At 36.6% G+C, this 23,870-nt stretch overlaps 1 protein-coding gene across 2 annotated transcripts in view; it reads right to left on the bottom strand.

Moving 5' to 3' along the window:
• MPP7 (MAGUK p55 scaffold protein 7) overlaps positions 1-23,870 on the bottom strand; it is a 155,855-nt gene that overhangs the window by 97,681 nt on the left and 34,304 nt on the right. For both annotated transcript variants that reach the window (XM_034061036.1, XM_034061039.1), the window contains 2 exons: positions 15,106-15,272; positions 1,373-1,491 (listed from right to left, as the gene is read on the bottom strand). In XM_034061036.1, the coding sequence (XP_033916927.1) occupies positions 1,373-1,491; positions 15,106-15,142 (156 nt within the window). In that variant the 5' untranslated portion in view covers positions 15,143-15,272. The remainder of the gene's footprint in view (positions 1-1,372; positions 1,492-15,105; positions 15,273-23,870) is intronic.

Below are 23,870 nucleotides of genomic sequence, written 5' to 3'. Positions count from 1 at the left end.
TTGAAAAGAATTAGGTTTTTTCTTAATAGAAAATTACAGCAGATGTTGAAATGTAAGTGTTTCACAGATCCACACTCATTTTCTAGCCAGCCTTCTTTAATTCCCAATCCAGAAAGAAAACTAATTTAGCAACTGACCTAACATTTTGCTTAGATGCACACCACTGTTCAGCCCATATTAGAAAGACAACTGGTATTCCCCTTGCAGTGATCTTCTGAGCCACCTGAACAGACAGCTGCAGCAAAGCAGTAAGTCTGGGAATTCCCACATTTCAGAAACTTTGACGAAATTCTGTAGGCAAGAAAGTACTGTCAAGTACTGTTCCCCTATCTGTTGCTTTTGTGTATCAACTACCAGAGTGTATTTGCATTTATTTTTACATGCAAAATCTTAGCTATTTTGAAAATAACTGTGGCCAACATTATTTACATTTTTTTTCCAGAACAAGATAACTGAAAGAAATGGAGAAAGATGACTCTTTCAAACCTACATGGAAATTATCCCAATTTCAGGCTTCCTCTAGATCTGACAACAGTAACAAATTCTGCCCAATTATCTGCGAATCTCAGGATATTCAAGGCACGGGTTACTACCACCTACTGATTCATTTGAGACCTCAGAATTTCCTTCCAGCTAAACTAGCTCCGTACTGGAGACTGAAGACACACTTATTATTCGGTAGGAGTGGAACATTTCTAACCAGCTGATTGGCCCCATTTTTCTGCTATAAGCAATTTTAACATTTTCAGGGTAGCTCTGCATACTGCTATGGCATGCTTTGATTTCTTGTTGCTGATCATTTTCCTAGCAGGACACTTTACTCAAGTATTCTTCCAAACTTATTTTAGGTTGTACTTAAGTCCAACATATTTATGTGCAAAACAATTTTAAATGGAGGCAAGCCAATAAAAGAAACAGCTTACTAGAATTTCAGTTGACTTTGTTAAAGGAAATTATTTTAAATTAATGTGGCTACTGAACTGTTGCCATACTTGACCTCAGAAAATATATTCCTTCTAATTTTTGCTGTGAACATTTATTTATTTAAGCTAAACTCCAGGTCTTGAATGTTGACCATAAAGAAGTCTCAGATTTCCTGCTACTATTTCATATGCTTTTTTTCTAAACAAGGCAAACAACATATGTTTGCTGCATTAGCATCACACTGCCAAAACATCACTCTTAAATGAAATCATCTATGTATTTTTGGTAGAATCTTATTTAACAACTTCCAACCCTGACAGAAACAGAGTTAAAACAAGGCTGTTTTGTTTTCACTGAGCAACAGTTTGATCACTGGTTTACTAGATGGCGCTCAAAACATTTTTCCATATGCTCTTCTCAAAGAGAATCTGACTTAAATGTGGTTTACCTTCACCAGTGAATGAAGGCTTTTTTCACCAAACATATCCCAGAGGAAGGTCAGGTCTTCCTGGCTGTCCACATGTGGCTGCAGCTGGGCTGGCAATGCAGCCAGCAGCTCGTACAGACCTATAAAATGAAAATAAAACACAAAGTGTAATCTAGGGGTGATCTCATTAATTTCACTTAACAGTTCTGTGTAATTGGCTGCCTGGAGCATATCATTTTAACTGAATAGGGAGCCTGGAGTATCCAGCATAACAGTAATGTGTAGAACCAAAAGGAACATTTAAAAAAAATAAGAAGCAAGTATTAGCAGTGTACTTTCTACCTCGTCACAGTTGTCAAGCTTCTACATCCATACATATTTACACAAGGTTATGCAGAGAATTCATAAAGGTTTTGCAAAAAAAGAACAAAACCAGAAAAAAACATACATTCCTCAGCTTAATCGTTATTCCATTTCCCTTGATGTTAGCCAAAGAGTGAAATGAGTCATGAATAGGAAAAACTTCCTTAAAAGAACAGAAACTGGATAGGGTGGTCCATTAAAAAAAGGTTTGTGGTTTCTCTAAATATTTCTTGCTAATATATTGCTTAATATTTTTTTATCCCTTGTTCAGTAGGAATCCACAGGAAGACAAAAGGAACTACTTTGTTTTGCAGGATTAAACCTTAAAAACCAAAACCAACATATTTTTCCCAGACACACACACAGAAATATTTCAGTAACATTTTTAATTTGCAGGTATTTGAGATTCTCCGCAGGCTTAAAGCAGCTGCTGTTCCCAGTTATTTGTGGCACACCTCACCAGTGGTCTCCGAGGGGCAGACAGTAGCACTCTGTTCCACAGTAGCGTACAGCGTAAAATATCCATCATGCACACCGGCCATCAAAATGCTGTCCAAGAAATGGAGCAACAGTGTTTGCAGCAGCCCTCTTTAGGGAGGTTACCTGGCATGAGCTGATATCAATTCATAGCACATGTTTAATTTTCCAGTGGGATTACTTGGGGTAAAAAGGACAAAATGCCTTTTTCTCCAGTCTGCTGTCTACAAAAACACCAATAGTCTCTTGGGATCCAAGATACACGGTGCTGTTATTATTTTTAGTCTGAGCAAGTGCTGCTGTTCATCACAAGGACAGATTTACAAGATATTCTACTTGTAAAGAACACTGTTGTAAGTTATAGGTTACCTAACATTATTATGCCTATTATCTCCCTAAAACTTATGATTCAGAATATTTATTAGTAAGCGTAACCTCACAACCTTTCCAGGCACTACATATCCCTTTCAAAATTACATGCAGCACCTTCGGGATCCAATTATTTAACATTTTTGTCCTTTTACTGCCTCTCAGTAAAATATTCTGGAAAAAAAGGTTCCTTCCAGATACATTCCTTTTGTGGTCCAAGCATTTTTGGTGGCTGACATTCGTTTCTCTTAGAATCTTGCTTTTATTTAAATCTGCTCTTGTTTATGCTTCAGGAATACTGCAAAAAGAGGATACAAGTCAAACCACTGCAATTTTGCATGGACAGAAAAAGAACACTGAGCCTTGCCTAGTGAGACACAGTCAGTGATTGAGCTGACACCCAGAGAACAGAATGGGACCGCTGGCTCCAGCTTCCTGGGCTATTAGCATGTCAGCACTTAGCAAAAATGGTTATTTTTATCATGCAATTTATGCTTCAAAAACATTTTTCCTTTAGAAAACTAAAAAACTAAAAACCAAAATATCTGTACACACAGCCTTATATTTCTGGACATGGACACTTTTGTTGCTGCAGATACATTCACTTCAGAATAACCTGCAGGTTGTTAGAAAATAGAATATAAAGTTCAGTGTAAGCTTACACTGTGGCGTAACTGCTTATGAACAATCCATTTGTGCCATTCCAAAGAAAGAAAATACTAGCTTCAGCCACTTCCTTCAAATATGAGATGTATGACAGAGTAAGCTTTCTTTTCCGTGATCCATCAGATCTGCCTAAATTTTGCATATGATCAACCACAAAACTAGTCCATCATTGTAATTTGCTCCTCAAAGCTTTGATAACTAAATTCCCAGTGAGACTAAAATGAAGCTTCATATTTCCTTTTGGATTAGCTAATTACAGCAGTGACACACTGTGATACTGAAACTGCCTCTAATGAGGCTTAGGTTTTATGCACAGGAAAATCCCACCTGCCAGCACTCCAGGACCAACTAACCCTGCAGGTGTTTACTCACATTAAGGTTTCATTCATCTCATTTTTTTTCCCCCGTTCATTGCCCATCGGCTTTAATTATTCATTAGCCCTGAATTGCCCCTGCTAGGGAAATTGGTGAACATCCCTCATGTGCTACTCCAGCTTTGACAGCAATGCACCCAATCTGTACAACTCCTGGGGAAGAACACAAAATTGGACAAGTGCTGATTGATTTTATCCAATATCATAGTTATGTTTCTAGTTCTGCCCTGCTTCAGTTCTGCAATCCAGTGTTTACAGCTTTCAGCCAGAAGGAAATAAGAATCTCACCCTTTGCAGCAGCAGAACCTGAGGGCTGTGCCATGCAGCAGGCTGTTCTTATAACTCCTGTTCTTAAGACTCCTGTTGAAACCAAGCATTATGTAGCCAGGAATAAAAAACCCTCAATCAATGGGCCAAATGAAAATCAGGCAGAAGGAGGACTTTAGGTAACTTTGGGTATTTAGGTAGGGAGAACAGATGAGAAAGATCTAGAATATGTCTAAATTAAATTTGTGTAATTTCAGATCATCCAAGTCAGCTGTAGCCTCCTTCCAAACAGAAGGTAATTGCAGCAGAAAGTGCTAGCCCCTCTAAAGGTTTACCTTTACAGACAAAGTCTCATTTTTATCTTGTTCCTTTCGTGGTGCCCAGTACCACAGAATCAAAAATTTTCAGAGAGGCATTCAGATCTTTACACAAGAAGAAAACCAGTATGTGGATCTTCTATGCACACAGACCTACAACATCAACCATAATTTATTTGTGTCTCAATTACACAAAGCATGGTGCTGTTATTCATTCCAGCATGAAGAGACAGAAAATTGTGGCTGGCATATGACTTTACGGACAAATGGGATTTAAAAGAAAGTGCTTCTGTGATATGGACAGGGACAAAATAACTTGTCAAGTTACTGTAAAAACTGGTAATGTAGTTGAAACCATTACATTGACAATTATACTTTACCAGATCTGGTAAATTAAATTAGGCCAAATTGTCACATCCATCTTTCCAACACTTGAAGGGTGGTAGCTAAAATCTATGTGCCCCTCTAAGGTGTCACTGTACAGAGATGCTGCCATGTGGCACCAGAGGTAATCTGAATTTGACAGCTTCAGCCCAACCTCAAACCTCCTGCGACATATCTAACTAACATCTCAGGTGGTTCTGGCAAGCTAGAGCCAAAGGCCACTGAAAGAAATGCAAGTTTCTCACAGTTTTCAGTACTTCCAGTCTTTTCAGTAGAATTTACAAAGACTAAAGTCATCCTATACTGAATACTTTTGACACTTTTGATCACTTCTAAAACCAAAAATTAACTTTCAAGAAGTTCATGGCTATATCTCCCCATATTCAGATTTACTGTTTTGGAAATAAAAAACACATGTTTCTTGTGTAAGTCATAGAATGAGATGTACCTCAGCTGCTCAGAGCTGAATGCTACTGCTGTAAGCACATGGCTGCCAGGCCTCAACTGTGCTCTTAGTCTCAGCTTGATGTTTCTCTCAACATCCCACCTCCTTGAATCATATGACATGCATAGACTTCCTATTAAAAAAAGCATTTTGCACACATTTTTTGAGAGATGACCACAATTTAAATAAGCACACATGCAGACAGGAAAAAAAAAAAAGCATCTAGGTTTTGTGTTTAAAAACAACAATAAAAAAAATTTTTAAAAAGCCAAAAAAAAACCAACCTTCTGTTTTTAAAGCCTGGTGTTGGCAACACTGTAAGGAGGCTTGAAAAACTTTTTTTTTTTGTCTTTTTTATACACTGTTCTATTCTACTAACTTTTTTGTAATTCTTTCTTTTTTTTTCCTAGTTTGCCTAAATTTAACCAGCTTTTAAATATAAATGGAATCATATGCCCACTGGGACTCTCTAGTACCAAAATACTTCAGGTGCCAAAATTCCATAAAGTAAACATGACTTACACAAGAAAAACACATTTACTTCAATTTTTAAAAGCAAAGTATGTTTTAAAAGGTCCCAGAAGGCTTGAACATACATTAAAAATAAAAAAAAAACAACAAAACAAAACCAACCAAAAAAAAACAAACCCACAAAACCTCTCCCCCAAAAAAAAGCAAACACAAAAAAAATCCCAAAGCAAAATGAAACAATGAGTTTAAACATAAACATGTAAGACTATTTTGCAATTACCAGAAGGGAAGTAAGTCTTATCAGTCCTGCGACTTGGGGAAATAAACCAAAACAAAAGCAGGTCACAACATAACCATCCCTGGACATTCCCAAATCATTGAAAAAAGAGGAAGAAAAAGGTCACTCTCTAGATTAAATAAGGTCACATAATAAAATGGCAGTAACAGGGGTCAATTCCACATAAATAAGGGAACTCCCAGTTTTAGATACTAGTATGCTGTTTATATTCATTTTCATAAATTAGGTGCAGTATGTTCATGTGAACTAAGTAAGAGCCTATGGCATGGAAACATTAATGAAAGAAAAGCAGTGCACATAGGAATCCTATAACTCTCTTGTAAGAGTGGAAAGGGGAGTGGGCTGTTCGAAGATGCTTATATAGTCTATTAAATTTGATTACCTGACTCAAGAATAAATAAATTAATACTGGACATGCAATACTCTTTTCATAAAATTTAATTCAGTGACACAGAATTAAAAACCAATGACTAGATAAGCTTGCCTACAGAAATAGTCCATAGAAACCATACACATGTAGATAATCTAAATGCACATATATAATCTAACACTAAGATTTACAACAGTTCATCATGGATAGAGAATCTACTCTGAACATTTTGGACTTGTTGCAAGAGCAAGTATGATAAAATGGCTTCAGAATAAGGCTTGTAGGATTCTGCCAGCTGGGACTAAGGAAATAATTTCAAGGGAAAAATCCAGCTATGTTTGAAAATTCAGTACTGTTCTTGCTTGAAAAGGTATTAGATAAATTTCAATCTGTTCTTTTAACACACTTAAAGAGTTCCTGCCTTCATTGTGTCTTCAGCTTTTCCTAAGCTTAATTAATATAATTTAGTTTTAATCAATTTCAACAGAGTTTATACTAAATTTGCACATGCAGTAAGACTTAAGACTAAGCACCAATGGAAAGCTTTTAAATCAGAAACAACGGGACATAAAGAATTTTCCCAGTTCTAGAAAATTGTTTCCTTTGTACTGTTATATTCTATAGGAGACTGCTTGTTCCTACGAGGAGAATAAATGGCTAAGCAACTGATGAAAGTGTTCCCATACTGAACCACTCACACTGCAGATTCCAGTTGCTCTACATTCTTGACATCAGAATGGAAAAATTTACTGTTAGTCTAGAGAAATTTAATATCACCATTCTTGTCATATCCTTCATAGCTTCATTATTAGGACAAGTCTGTGGAAGCTATAAACTAGTGCTAAATGATAAAAAATATGGTCTCTGCGTTCCATCACTCTTGCATATTACAAGAAAACACCAGTTTTGTTTTGGTTAGTGCAAGGAAAGAAATTGAGACAAATGGATGTGCATTTACTTTCATATGTTAATTAATTTCCTGAATTAGCATTCTGAACCATGATGCCAGACTTCAAATCAAATTTTTTTACAGGAACTAAGGGATAATAAACACTAAAGAACATATACCTAAGCCCAGAACAACACTGTAAAATTTTATTGTATTAATAAAATGTGACACACCAACCTTTAAATTTTCCACTTTGTCAGAGGTAAAATAATCAGCGCCATTTGCTGCCATTTATAACAAGCTGACATTTTTTCACATTTGAACTGTACTTTACAGTTCTATAAAGGCTCAGACAATACTTGCCTTACACAAAATCAAACAGCATTGCAGCAGAAACACTCCTTCTGACATCCTTGCTGCTGCATAATAAAATCAGTCACTAACACCAAATACTGAAAATCATTTCATTCTGAAGTTTCAGATCAGTATGTATGCACAGGCTCAAATGAAAAAAATATGCAGGACACATACCTATTAGGATAGCCATACTGCACCATCCTATCAGACTCTAGTTGTAAAAAGACCACTATGTGCTCAATTTTATGTGTTACAAACAGTTCTTTTTTATGTTCTCTTAAGTAATTCCATCAAATATATGGGCTTCCTGACACTGCAAAATGTTAAAGACTAATAATTTTTCTTTGCAGGACAAGAGTGATTAACTCATTCCAGCGTGTACCTTTTTTAATTTTGCAGTTTAGTGTTTAAACAAAAGATTAATCTAATTTTCAAAGGTACGGAACACTGAGTAACAAGATAATCATGGCATGCAAGTGATCAACATCTTTGAAAACAAAAAAAATTTGCTTTCATTTACTTGTCAGCTCCTAAAAAAACAAAAACACTGAAATCCTCACAGATGGCACAGTAATAGAAATGTCAATGTTTTCGGGTTTTTTTCTGTAATGAAAACAAGATTTTTACTGTAAGTGTCCTCAAAGAACAAGATTACATACTCACTAAGGGCCACAGTCTTTTAAGTAAAAAGTTGTACCTAATTTTTATTCCTCCAAGCTACAGTAATTTGTTAACCAACCTTAAAACAATGTTATGACAGAAAATGTTGAAAGCGAGCAATCATTTAAACACACCATTTCCAAAAATATTATTTCCTTCAAAATGGAAAAGTCTTTAGCTTTGGAACTTGGCTCCCGGAGCTGAAGAATCCACAGTTGTTTGAAACACTTACTGGTCTTTTAGGATTTGTCTCAACATATGTATTTCAGATTTAGGACACCACATACCGTTACATTTTTATGCAAGTTAAACAGTTGATTCCTATTTGCATTCATATAGGGCAAGAGTGTTGCTGCAGAGTTTTTGCTTGTATGGCTCAAAGCTGCTTCAAAATTGAAACCCCTCAAAATGTACCTATTAAACACTGTGTCAACAAGGATACTTTAAAAGCTCATAAAATGTACTTTCATGAGTATTCAAAAAGCTCTTATATTATCTGCAAGAATAACACTTACATAAAACCGATTTAAAGGGACCTATCAAGTACAAATTAATAACCCACTTGTGGAAAGCTCACACAAAGATCTGATGTTCTCTCTTTCCTCCCCATCCCAGAAAACCTCTTAGCTCCTCCAACGAAGCCTACATACTACAACACCTTGAATAACCTTGACTAATTGACTGATCTTTTGTATAGACATCAGCTTGGCGAGTCTTCAGCATTTCTATCTAGATCTCCATCAACACCAGAACAGGGATAGGAAGTACCTGGCAGGCAGTCAGGAAAGAACTCATTCCAGCACTAGGATGTCACTGGGCATGCTTACCATATTTAACTCTTTAGTTACAGTCTGCAAGGTTAAGAGACCTGGCACTGGGGGAGAGGTGGCAAGAAATACTACAGGTGGCATTTTACATCTGCAAAAAGAGGACACAGTATCTCATTAAAAGACTGAATAAAGACTTATAACAGAAGTCTTACTTTCAACTCAGCTGTTCCTAATACTATTGGAAACACCATTTGATTAACATATACGTCAGCCTTTCATATCGTGTCTTGATAGCAGAAGAAAAAGTCCTCCACATCCTAGGCAGTACTGATGCCCCCAAACATGCCAGTATATTATTTCAATGTTGTGATTCACTGTGCAAATGAGTTTAAAGTTTAACATGCAAAACAAGTTATGCCAATACATTGATCAGTCATATACGTATACAGACACATACACGTAATATACAAGTCTACAGAGGTGTATAGGAATATACAGAAATTTAGAATCAAGTACATCATCACCTTATCTCAAAAGTTTAGAAAATTAAACTATTTCATAGTTTATCCTTAAGATTAATATGCTGCATTGAAGTGTTTCTTGTTTGGTTGGGTTTTTTGTGTTTTGGTGGTTTGGTCTGGTTTTTATTTTTGGTTTTGTTTTTCTTAAAGCAAAATCATACTTGAACACCCATGTTCCACAACAAGCAACTAAGAGCTAGCAGTGAAGCTTCTCACTCCTTCTTAGTAGTACTAAATTTCATTCAAATTAACAGCTTTGAGTTCTATTAAATCAGCCAATACTTGATGTGATGTTAGGCTGAGAAGCCACAGAACCTTCCATCTGACAGTAAATGCACACAACACATACACTCCAGTAGCTAGCCTGGTCGCTGGCACAGCCACACTTGAGCAGTACATCATGGAAGTCTGCTCTCGGCAAAGGACATCTGCCTTCACTAGGATGTCAGCCATTTGTGTAATTACAGCTTTCGGTCCAACAAACACAGCTATATATTTAAGCCTCTGGTTAGAAACAGTATAGGCTGTCATACTTTCAAATTTACCACAAAACTACACATTGCTTACCAAAAAACAAAAAAAAAAAGATTAAAAATTGTTGCAGCTGCCAGACCATTTGAATTTAAATTTGTGTCCAAGAACTGTAATAGTTTTAAAGAGTTTACCATCAGTAAATATAATTCCACACATTTTTTGATTCCATACTGTTGAATCAGTCTAGCATAATATAAAATATTAACCCAAAACAGAACAGTTTAGAGAAATTTCATTCCACTCTGAACAAACTTTCCAACAGTCAGCATAAATACATTGATAACAAAATGAATACCCTTTCCAATACCAGCAAGTTATATTTTAAAAAATTAAATCTGATAGCAATTAAAGCTAGTCATATGTCTCATACTTTCCCAAATCTTTCATATTAGCAGTAGCCTGAAAGCCATTTAATGCCTCTGGCAGCAGGAGATGGGGAGAATTCAAGAATGCATGGTAAAATACTGGCTTCATTTATTAATTCAGTGTACATTTTGCCCCAGCTCGTGTTTTGGTTTTCACAAAAATCTAGCCATAGCATTTCAACATGGTGAGAAATTTACATAGCCTTGCAATCATGATGCACCCACAGGCATTTACATGCTATATTTGTGGCTGCACACCTATGCCTAAGTGGTAAGCATCGGTACGAAGCAGGCGAGCAAAGGCTTTCCCCCTGCTCTGTTTCCACTGCAGCATGTCAGCGGGGAAGCAAAGGCAGTTTGGAGCAGGATTCAATCGCCCTTCAAGCCTTTGCCCTGGCAGCCTCCAACGGAAGAGCTACTCCCAGAAATCTTTCCTTCATCACTCTCCTAAATTCCCTTTCTCTTCATCTCGTGACAATGAACACAGATCTTCGGCCATCACTTTATGTTATTACATTTTTTAAACAGGCTGTAAAAATAGAAGTCCCTGATTTCCATCTCTCTCTTTATTCTAAAAACTGGTTTAAACGGCTAAAATCTTTAGCCACTTCAGCCTAATTTCTCCCTATTCCCCTACAGATGTTTCTGATGTCCCCTTCTCAGCTCAACCAACTATTCAACTTTTTCTTCATGTTATTACTGTTTGGTTTTTTTCCCTCCACCTTTTCACTCTTTGCATTATCAAACATTCTTAGAAAAAGATTATGTCAAAACTAGCAAGCTGATTGAAAATGCATTGGTTGTAAATAAAGGGAAGACATCTACATGAAAACAGTAAAAGCAAAGATAGCATCTTTCAATGTTCAGATGATTGCAAAATCATCTTTGAACTTTACATTGCTTGCAGTAGTCTCACTTCACTGGGAAGTAATCCATATAAACTACATGGCTATCATATTGACATGATATTCTAACAAAGTATTTCTATCAGTATTCAATATACACACATCAACAACATGTAGCTTCAGAAGTCGAGATGATTCTTAAAGAATCACAGTATATGATACTAAAAATTAAGTTCAGGAAAATAGCCACCATTTAGAACAAACTTCATAACTTTATTTTATGAAGTTTGTACAGAATCTAGAAGAAAACCCCAAACCTAGAAATACTATAAAGGCCTTTTGAACTTACAATTTGGTTCATAACAAATATATTGGGATTTTTTTAAATTTAAAAAACTAACATGCATTTAGTTTTACAGGCTTGTAATACTGAAGAAACTATAAGCATTAGCTCCTATATGTACTCAAGAAGAAACTAAGTAAGCCCTGCACATTTTTATTTTCTATAATTTACAATATTCAAATTCAAGAACTACTTCTGAGTTTCATTAAATTTAAACAATTTCAGACAGTTTTACTTGGTGGCCAAATTTGGCCCATAAATGTGACTTTCCTGCTGACAATATATGAATCAAAATCACAAAGTCTGCTTTGCATGTTCATGCACTAGTTTTTAAGGACAAGCAAAAAGCGTTTTTAAACTTGTCAGCTGAGCAAGCTTGATACAGGGATGAGAGGAAAGCAATCTGTAACAATTTTATGATGTTTTTCACATTAAAACACCACTTAAAGCATAATGATGTCATCTTGGTTTCACCAAAGTTAGCAATGAAGCTGCCATCAATTACTACAAGGCCAAGACTGCAAATGTAAATCTCCCTAAATACATCAGACTCATAAATGCCAGACCTTGCAGACTTTCTATACCTGCAAAAGTGCAAGTAGACTTTCTCTGTCTTCAAACTCTATTTGGTGGGCTTACACACAGACTTCAGACTTTTACAACACAAAAAAATACTTAAAGCTTCAAAAGCAGCCTCAGGCAAGAGCTCGGCCTTCCTTTTGAGACAGCTGCTTTAAGATAACTTTGACCTGACACTGACAGGACTATAAACCTTCAGGGAGCTGTAGGACCATGCATATGTTAAAAAAAAAATATTTACATTATACAAAATTAGGGTTTCTGTACAGCTAATGCACACACATAAGCTCTTCTCTTCTGTCTTTAAGTTAAGGAGCCAGGTCAGGCTGGTAGAGGTACAAGATTAAAGTGACAAAGTCACTTGATTAATCTAAATCAACTAGATAAATCGAAACTAGTCACAATATTTGCAATATTTTGTTTAAAATGTTTCTCTAAAACTCTTGTTAACACCTCTCAAAATAAGTGTAAGAGGTATGGTCTCTGTACAGAAGACTATACAGGTTAAAATATAACAAAAGCATGTATATGAAGGAAGCAGCTGAAAGGACATGGCAATATCACAAATAAAATACGCTGACAAAGTAAAAAGCACAGTAAAATTAACATGAGTAGATCAACATTCAGTCTGATCCCACATGGCCCATCATGAACACTACTGTGTTCCTGACAGTGGTCTGATGCCTAAGACTATACTAAAAATAATAAAATATAATATTTCCATACTAGTGTCTGAGTTTCCAACAGTCCATGACTTGGCAACTTTCCAATATTCACAAATGATGCATTTCTGTAGGTTGCCCTCAATGAATTTTTGCACTCATTCTTAAATCCAGGCTTACTTTTACTTCACCAGCATATGACAGAAAACAAGCTAGATGGGGGTTTTGTTTGAATGCGTTAATAGAACAGCCTTAGGCAGACTAAATGAACTTACATCCCTTCCCTAAAGGTGCAATTTTGTTAGGTCCCCACCAAGTGACTTAACTTCACAATGTACCCAGGTAGTCCTCTCATAGACTAGAGCAGTTTCAACTCACTACATGTCACATCACCAGCTTATGCAGGCAAGGCAAGAGGAAAACTAGTCTATGCACCAAGGACCAACAGAAGTAAGAAAATCCAAAATTTTTTGTTTCTCTTTTTTTAACATAAAAGTAAGAGTAATGGCAGAAAAATAGGGCTCCGATTAGAAACAACCTGTATTATGAGCAGAACAAAAATCACGGTTTGATGTAATCACTCAAAAAATACTGAAAAACTTATCATCCACATGGGGAAAAATCATAAAGAAAGTGAAAGAAAATCCCTCCAAATGTAAATTTTTATTTAAAGAAGCAATTTGCAGCTTGCATCAGTAAACAAATTGGATTTAACAAGCAGCATTATTTAACAGATGGTATCAATGGTGCATATCATATTTTACTATAAATTTCCTGGGAAAATCAGCTTTATCACACACCACGTAACTACTGAAGGTGTATTTGAAACATCATATGCATTCAATAGCACAGCAAAACATGTTTTTAGAGACATTTTAACACACAGGTTTAAAATTAGGAATCTGTTTTCCACATTTTGAACCCTTTTCTTTCTTTATTCAGAGAGTGTATGTCCATGACTATCACTTTTGGACATGCTAACATTCTTTAACAATAAAACAAGTAAAACTGTCAGCAACAGGCACCAGCCACCACACATCCCACTGCTGTTCATCTCATCATGTTCTTGAAACTTCTAAAATGTCAGAAAGCATTTGGCCAATTATTGGGGAAAAAAAAAAGGCAGGTTTTGGAAGGACACAAAGGCTTGTGTGATAAAGAAAACAAAGATAGAAAATGGAAAATCAGACCACAGTAGACCCTTACAGATTTTCAAAATTCAGCTTTTGCATATTGAACAGCTTCAACTGCACTTATTTCCATGGGGGCAAGAGAAGAAAAGAAAGATATGCAGAAGTAGATTTTGGCAAGATGATAGTCAAATCCCTTTAATACAGGAACAGGGATACGAAAAAAGCAAATAAAATCAAACATAACCCTCCCTCCCCATGGCAATAAATACACACACCCAGCTCCAAATATCAATCTTTTCATCAAAGAAATTTGACATGGATTGGAGGTGTGGAAAAAAAATTATTGCACTGTACAGTCTATTTAAAGTAAGAATCCAGTGCAGTTCCTTAAATATATATATTTTTTGGATTCCTGACTCAAAGTCTCCCTCTTCATTTTCAAAATACTGCTGTAACTTCTAGTGCAAAAAACTGTGTGATCTAGCATAACAAGCACATGGTGTAAAGAGAGATCTTTGTAGTGTAACCCCAGCTGGATCACCTATTTACCAAACACCCTCAAGCAAAAATACTAACTTCAGTTGTTCCTAAAACAGGGACAAAAATATTGGCAGAGAGAATGTATACACAAGAGCAAGATGAGATTTAACCTTTGAATATAGCTTAATATTGTGAAGAAGAAGGTGAAAACTATGGAAAACTACATATCTGCAATCCCACTGCCTGCAGTCAGAAACTGGAATCTGATGTGGAAGGCAAGGGAAAGAAGAGGACTTGAGACAGTATTTTTCTTCTCCTAATTTGTTAAAGAAGTGTCAAAACTAAACAGTCTGTATTCAGAAATAACTCCACTGATAACTGTAACTCACAGAGGGGATAGTCTAGACTGCTGCAAATATTAAGGCATGTATGATATCATCCTTTTTTTCACCTCCTTTTTCAAGTTAACATTGTAGGAATCGCGCTCAGAGGTGAATCCAAATTCTTCGGATCCCTATATATATACTTGCTTGGAGTTTTTGTTTTTGGTTTTTGGTTTTTTTTTTTTGGGGGGGGAGACAGGGGTTAGGGATGAAGGGAAAACAGGTAGTGGTGGGACTTCTAAAATCAATTTACTTTATCCATGGTATTTCATATATCTAAATTAACTTCAGGGAAAAAAAGTTATGTTTAAAGTCTTAAACATCTGTTGAGACCATAATTAATTATCTTACTTGATGATTTCTTGAAAAAGAGACCGTAGACTTAACAAACAAGATCTGGAGGATACATGCAGTCCTCCTTGGCTTGCGTACCTGTGTCACTTCCAGATCCAGCTGATAACGCTGGCATGATTTAGTCTGCAGAGTTTCACGCAGGAACGTCAGAGTAGCACTCCGTAGCCAGAAGGCAGAAGTTAATTTCAGTTTAACTGCTTGCAGCCAAGTTGTCCGTGAAGATTTATATTATCTCCCAGTTTCTCCTAGAGAGAACAGAAACAGAATTTTACAATTAAGAACATTGTTAAACTGTAAATTACTGCAGCTAACCAAATCCAATCATTATCACAAACTGAGCTTTTGATTTAAGACTCTCAAAACAAAGTACTTTGCATTTATTTAAGACTGTTAAAATTTTTTCCCCTCAGGTGAAAAAAGTTTTGTTTTCTTCAGTCTAGCCTATAATCCCATTCTGCTGTAAAAATAACACATTTCTCTCAAACTATGCTCTTTAACTCCAGTGTGTCAGGTATTTTGGAAATAAAGTCAAGGGTTATTTTGTTAAAACAGTGAATAATTTAAATCACTCAAATTTCGGTACTACTTACCTCAGAAAAAAAAAAATGCTTACTAGCATGGTAATTTATTCAGTGTTTCCACTCAACCTCCTTTCAATTGTTTTCAGTTCATTTCAGGATCTAAAATGCAATTTTTATAGTTTGTATTTAATCTGGAAATATAATCTAAATTTTTATTGAAGTTGTAAAAAGCAGGACAGGGGCAAACAGTTCTCTAAGGTAAACAGCAGTCTGATTCATGGAGCTGATGGAGCCACTATCATGCAGACCATGTCAGGAATTTTTCTGTAACTCCTTACTACGAAGTCACTATTTTTGTAAGACATAGTTTTTAATAATTGCATAGGCCTGCTGATACTAAATTTTGGGTCTTTCTTTTAACTGTAGTTTTGGGGGTTTTTTTAGGACAATTCAGAGCAAATGTAACAAAAGTAAAAACTATTTCAAATATAAGTGTACATATTTAAATTCGAGTATGTTAAAATACAAAACTGGAACCCAAACTTGTTGAAAGAAATTCAGAGTGAAGACTGGAAATGTTCACTAATAGCAGGGCAAGGGCTTACATGTCTGCAGGGAGAAGAAAGGGAAAGGGGGAAGTAGAAGCTAACAGAAAACAAGGGTTTTCTCCAGATCTCAGTAAACAAAAAGGATCCTTGAAGAAAGCAAGCAGCATAGTTCTGCATAAGAAAATAAACAAACAGGAGAGCATTTTGCTGATGATGATACTGGTTTGGGTTTTGTTGAGGTGTTTTTTTTTTAAAAAAAACCCACAATCGTATCAATCAGATGACTTTTTAAGTCATCTTGGCTCTGAAAGCGTATATTTTGGATACACTTGGACTTGGCAGCAGTCTTGTTGAAGAGTAATATACAGGTGCTGTAAACACTGGATCCTGTTCAAAATTCTGGTTTTCACCAAAAAAAAAAAAGTAAAAAAAAGTAAAAAAAAAAAAATCCCCACATTGTTTAGAGTATTGCAACATATTACGGGCCACCCACAAGATTTTGTTTATTAAATTTTAAATCAATTATTAGATACAAGCTAGCTGTTAACTCATCCCTAGGCATAAGCCTGTAGTTTAAATAGTCTGCTAACTTTTTAAAGGGATTTTTTGGGTGGTAGTTGTTTTGGGGGGGGGGGGGGGGGGGGGGAAAGGGGGGTGTTATTGGTTTTTGTTTTGGTTTTCTTTTTCCTCCTCTAAGCACTTACCAGAAAAAACTTTTACCGCATCAGTTTTCAAACTCCAGTGACACTGATTTTTGTGGGTTTTGTTTTGGTTTCTTTTTTCTTCATTTAAGAAGGCAAATACAGAAGAAGTTATGACCCTGGATAACTTCTTTTATGATGGAAAGATAAATAAAACAAAAACCTATCTATTAGGATTGCTTTAGGGTTTTGGGGTTTTTTAGTAATAAAACTTTGTGGTGAAGGACAAAATAAAAGTAAGATTTCACTAAAAACAGCATCAGGTTCCAAAAACCTATTTTGACATTCATCAAATCAGCACAAAGCCCCTTAACTTAAAATTTAAAATGGAGAGATAGAAGTATTTCAAAGCAAAAACTCATTTTATGATGACAAAGTTGTAAAACATCTATATGCAAAGTCAGTAGTGTACAGCTTGAAAGAAAGGGGATTAAGGGGGGGAGAAAAAGATATCCTAGCCAAGGACACACTGTATCAATTAAGAAGAAACATATTCACTTTGCATTAATTCTGCTTGTTTTCTTTCTACCACATACAAGCGCCATAAAGGAGAAATCATGATCTAAGCTCACTTAGTAACCAGCATGAGCACAGCCATATGAAGGATGGAGGCATTTTTAGTTTTCACATGTAAAAAACCAGTTAAACCAAAATGATTTACCATTAATGGGGCATCTTTGGTTTATATACAGCTTAAAGTATTTTCATCTATTTCAAATAAATAAGTAAAGCTAAACACACACTGTATTCTCATCATAAGTGATTATTAATGAGAAATTCAGGCTTCTTAAAAAAAGTTCACTGTGAAATGCGAAAAGTCTTGTTGATCTACATACATGTCATGTATTTAAACTTGATTTCTTTATTTTTCTTCATTTCATGGTAAATCATTCAGTATTTTAAAAAAATTCAAGCTCCTTATTATTTAAGAAACTTCTATATGGCATAAAGTTATTCCCCACAGATCCTAAATATATATTAATGAAAAATAAATGACCTGATGAAATCCTTTACCAGTAAAATACTTAATATTTTGCTGGAATGGAATGAGGATTTTTTTATTTTATTTTATTTTTTCTAACTTGCAAATTAAGCTACATTTTTGCAGTGATGATGTTATTTTCTTTGGCTCTCTCTATTTAAAATGCTTTGGAAGTTTTTGCCGGAGCCCAGCCATAGGCATTGCTGACTGTTGTATGGAATCGATTTGCTGCAACACAGAAATACCAGCTGTTACAGTATGTCCTGAGAGGGATTACCGAATATTCTTAAATTGAAGTTCAATCCATCTTTCCATAAAAATCAGAAGCAAGCGCCAGGAACGTAACAGCAGTATCAAGTGCACCTGAGGCATTTACAATACCCAGCAGGACTGTTACAACCAGCCTTTAAAAAGGGCTTATTTTTGAAATTTCATTATTCCAGTCGTACCTTGCTTCTATATATCGCACTGTATCGGATTCTGCTGGCACCCACACCATGGAAACAGGGAAGGACGCGGGACGGCCCAGCGCGCTGCCACAGGAGTGGCTCCCGTCTGACCCCTAGCGGCTGCGAGGCACCGAGACCGGGCCTGCCTCGCCTCCCGAGGAGCGAGCCCCCCACACCCCTCCACGGCTGCCGCAAAGAGCCTCTCCGCAGGTACGGGCTCACTTCGGTCACGTCCGGTATTAATTACAGATGCCAGCAGAAGGAACCGAAACGTATCCCTACCTGTCTGCAGCCCCCACACGCTATACAAACCCATTGGCCAAGCCGGACACAGTCCCAGTTGGCTTCACTGCCAGGTTCATTAAGGTGACATAACTTGCCGGGGTGCCAAATCCCCCTGTTATAAATAGGCAGGAGTGGGGCAGACACCTCCTGGGAACAAATTCCAAAACGGCAAAATCCCAGAATTACAGCTTTCCAATGGAACTGTTCTTCTGCATACTCCACAGATAAGAGAGGCCCCTTACCAAGAGATGAGGGGATAAATCTTGCTCCTCATCACTCATGCTGTCGATACTACGGGACTGGTAACAATGGACAGGGAAGTCAGGTAAAACAAGAGGGTGGGGGGCAGTTGAAGAGTCCCAAGATGAACAGCCTCCCATGCCATTTTTGCTCTAATAGTTTCTTTCTAGCATTCTCTATCGTTTTTGGATGGAAGCGACTCCACTAGTCATGCACGCATTTTAGTTCATTTTTCTACAAAAGATGAGGTAGGGAGACATTCAAATTTGTCTTTATGGCAAGAATCATCCATTTGGAGACAGCATACATGAAGTCTTGAGTCTACCTGACTCCCCCTCCAAACCTCAATAAACTGCATAGTATTTATTTCTGGAGTTATTTCACAAGTTACTTAACATTTTCGGCTCTCTAATGAAAACAACTTGATTTTATTCCCATTTAAAAAGCAGGCTGAAGATTTTTGACTGATTTAAACCAAAGAAAAATAGAAGAAGTATGAACCTAGCAATGTTACTAAATCGGGGGGGGGGGGGTAAGGGGGCCAGGAACACAACATAAAAGTGGGTTGTTTGATAAAAGCAACACTCAAAACTGTTTTTCTAAATGATGCTACAGTTATGAAGACTATAACCTTGACTTCCAGAACTAAACTAGCATACCTGCAAATGGTATTTGAACTACCAGATAGAGATTTCATGGGGAGACAGGAAATTTGACAGCCATTCAGTCTTGTATTTGTCATGGGGCCTCAAGTAATTGAATGACTAGTGGCAGGTATACAAGTCTCCAAAAGCTAGTCAGCACAGGAAATTGCCAGAGGAGGTTTTCTAGACTGGGAGAAGTAAATCTGTTTTGGTAGACAAAATCAGAATTGAAAATGGTGGTCTACTCTTGGAAATTGTAATGTAATGAGATCTACTGAATCCTAAAACTCTTCTCAGGAAGCTTCCACCTCCTCAATCACAGGGTCTCCGACAGGCTACTGGAACCTGCCTGCAACTCCTGACGGGCTTCCAAAGCTGGTCAGCTGCTCTTACAGGCAGTACGTGCATGTTGTCAACAGGAACCTTCAAAAAAACCTTGAACTGGAATTACTGCATAGAGCACACAGCGCACAAACACGATGAGACTTCAAAGGCACTGAGAGCAAGAAGCTACCCCTGTGACTCACCCAGCTGTGGGTATAATGGAAATTAAGAGTGGCAAAAAACTCTGCGTATAGAGTCCAATAAACAAACCAGGAATATCTATGGCAACTACCAAATGTTATTAACCGATACACCAACACAGAGAACATGGACTGTCCCAAACTGAAAAGGCCAAGAGCTGCCTTCACTAACTTTCTCCTGGCCTTGCCATCATATCAGTCTTAAATCATTAGACAAATTTTAGGCTTCTGCATAATGTTCTTCTGTTCTATCAGTGTTCTTAAATTTTTTTTTTTTAGCTTACACTATAGGGATGTTAGAAAAAAACTTTACTTTGTTTAAAGACTGTGAGAATAACAAATAAGAATTTAGACACTCCTAAGCATCCACTGAGAATGTATTAACTGCTTAGCTTCCAATACATTTGTGGGGATGTCATTAACAAATACACAGTTTGGAAAAACCATACCAAACCTGAACTCATTGTATCTTGTAGTTCCATAGTTTAAATTTAATTGTAAAGCCCATATGCATCAGAAAAGAGATCTCTCTGGTTTCTACTTACTGGATTTTTTTTTTGCAGATGGAGAAAAAAGAATATTATCTAAATGCTAAAATGTACAACTACTATTAATAGAGTACCGAAGAAGTCACATGCTGAAAAGCATTAAGACATTAGAAATGAAACCGTATTAGCCCATGGTGGTTATTTCCAAGAATAAAAATTTCCAGGTATCCCTATAGTGAGTAATTTGACCAACACCAGAATGAAGCAAGGTTGATTTCCAGTGGCCTTTCTACCAACATATCTAGGATACATGTTTGGGCACTTACAATTTTATTCTCTTCCTTTTCAAGGGTGAGCTCCCACTGTACCTTTCCCTCCCTGGATCAGTAACAGAAGATGCAAAACTCCAGTCACTACCTGACCATCCATTTCTAAAAACATACCAGAAACTCATGTATTGAGGTCTTTCCTCTTTCATTCTGTTTGGCTGAATTTGTTCAAAAGGCTCAGAAGACATACAGGAGAGGGAAAAGAGACAGCATAAGATTTGCTTCCTTCACTTCAGCGACAGAAAGGTTCCTTGAAGGGCTTAATTTTGTGTCACTTGGAAAAATCTCACTTACCTAGGCACTCCAATAGCAACACTGAAACTGATATCCTAATTTTCTTCTTATAGACAGTCTTCCCCCATGATATTCCTTCACTCAGATGGGGACCATAACATAAAACCTGTTTATCCTACCACCTTTTTATCTAAGCCCTCGCTGCATACAAAAAGTACATTCCTTCAACAAGTCAATCTAATGTAGAACAAGAATAGAAATAAAATATATCATATATTAAAGTATAAAATATCTTACAGGCAATATCGTTATTAATTTATATATAAATTATAATCTACTGTACATTAAAAGTTTTAGACAGATCCCTGCTGCCTTAAAACACAGCCATGCCAGAAGTGAAATACATTCAGTAAGCAGTGATATTGCAACAGCAGCAAGACTGTTTGCGACCTGCATCTTCCCTGTCTTTAACACAAAAATCCCTATCTGAGCTCTGTCCAGACTCAGATTTTAAATGTCAGTGTTGGAATTCAGCACATTCCTTTAAATGCATGAAAACGTTCCTTAAAATACATACACTAAACCTACCAGTTTAATTTAAAACAGCATCACTGTAGTTGATGTCAGATACCCTTAGATGGATCCAATTTTCTGCAAATAAAACCTAACAACTGACAGAATAACATTAGTTTAATAAACTGGTTTAATAAAACTATTCATTAAAATGTGACCTAAACTATGCCTGAGATCAAAGGTTGCTCTTTTGGTTTGAGTTATGGGTTTGGGCACACTTTTAACACTTTTCCCCTAGCTGCAAACCATTCCTTTTCTTGGAAAATACCTGTCAGCAGGTACCACAGCCTCTCCATTAATTACTTACACAAACAGTTTTGTTCTGGCATGGTTTCTTGACAGTCTGTTTGAAAAATGTAACTACAGCAAACGATAGACCTTACTGCCCCACCAAAATGCTGAGAAAATTGACAACCGTAACATTTTCTATAAATGAGAAAGTTCAGCAAATCCTGCTGCAACGAGTCATTAGATAACCTCAACACTCCCTAAGAGACAGTTACACACACTTTGCACCAAAGGGCTCTGCAAATTTCAGTTTTAGAAATATACTCCATATTTCAATAGTATTATAATGCAGCTTGATCCCACATCTACAAAAGCCAATGGAAAATCTCTAGTAGAAATAAAACCAGGATTAAGTCCATGCTTAATAAAAGAGTAAATATTTGATTTATTTAAATAGCTTAGCCAAGTATTTTTGTCAACAGCATAATTTACTTCATAGTCCTGTGTTTCAACAAATTATGCATCCACCAATTCTGAGGTTTGTTAAACAGCCATGTCCAAAAATTATGCTCAGGAATATATAAGTATTCCAATACTATCATTTCAAAGTCAGAAATATCCCTTATAATGTTAGAATGTTATTTTTCAAACTCATAATTTTGTACACCTCTAGAGCCAAGTAAGGCACAGATATTTTACAATTTTTCCATACTCTATTTCATAAGTTTTGACCACCCCTTCTCTTTCAGATTAATCTTCTTCTCCTTTGTTCAGCATAACTTTCCATAATCCAATTCTGTCAAAACATGGAATTATTTTTTTTGATGGAGGAGAAAATGGATAAAGAGATGAATTAATAATTAAACAACACATTCTTTTTTCTGAGTGCAAAAGCAGAGTAAACCCCACTTTAACATATGTTTTTACAAAAAAAAAAAATCCTCACTACGATGATTTTCATTTTAATTAGTTTCAGATTGCTTTCTTTAATGTGAAGTTGTACAATTTAATATGAGCAATCTGAAAAGTATATGCCTTTAGCTCAATTCTGGAAAGAAGTTTTGATTTAGTAAGTGGTAATTTATTAGTTATATCTTGAGAATACGTAAAAATATACTTCCTTATGTGTACATGTACACAGTAAAAACAAGGCACCGCACATGGACAGAGAATTAGTCAGAGGAAGTATATGTATTTGATTTCTAGAAGTTTACAAGCTTTGCAAGCCAAATTTCTCTGGGATGCTAAGCTTGTAGAAGAAAATAAATATGAAGCTGAACAGCCAGACAATGACATGTTCCAGAGCCCCTGCATGGCTGGTACACAAGGCACACCAGACACTGCTTGCAGTCTTCTGTTCCTCCCTGGAAGCTCCCTGTAGCCAATCTTCATCCTTGAATTCTCAAATTCCACCTAACTCCCAGATGCCATCACCGTGCTCTCCTGCTTCTCACCCTCCCCTCCTCCTCAGAGAGCTCTGGGAGCACTATTGAATGCATCAAGCCCACTGTGTTACTTGTCACTCAGGATACACTTCCTTCCAGCTTTATTTTTATTTTAATTTGCTCCATTCCCCTCTTTCTAGAAATTAAGCTCTCCTTTCTCAGACCTTGCTGACCCAATTCCATCTTGCACTTTCCTGCTTTACAGCTATATCCATCTTACCCCTTTCCCTACCCTTACATGAATTTCTGATCCTCCACTAACAGAATTAACTTTTACCTCTCTCTTTACAAACATCCCCACCTCCTGACACTTTGCTTTTACCTTCCTTACAGTTTTTCACTTTTTCCTGTTGTCCTTTCTACTCTTGCCCACCACCACAGCCCAAATGACCCTCTTGATTTTTCACACTGCTGCTTTCCAACCTAGATTTGCTTTCCAAACCTATTATCGACAAGCAAGTCCTTGCTATACTACTCTCCAAACATCTCCTTTAACACTCTTCCCCTTCTTCTAGCACATCAATTAGCCTAGTTCACATAGGCAAGAAACCTTAAATGTATAACACATGCGAGCAGTCACAGATAGAAACAGATCAGATGCGGAGATCTTTCTGCTCCTAGCTCTGTACCATCTCCAGGTTAGAACCACCCT

Source organism: Melopsittacus undulatus, chromosome 1 (genome assembly GCF_012275295.1).
Source record: "Melopsittacus undulatus isolate bMelUnd1 chromosome 1, bMelUnd1.mat.Z, whole genome shotgun sequence".
Taxonomy (NCBI): domain Eukaryota; kingdom Metazoa; phylum Chordata; class Aves; order Psittaciformes; family Psittaculidae; genus Melopsittacus; species Melopsittacus undulatus.
This window is presented reverse-complemented; position numbering and strand designations above follow the sequence as displayed.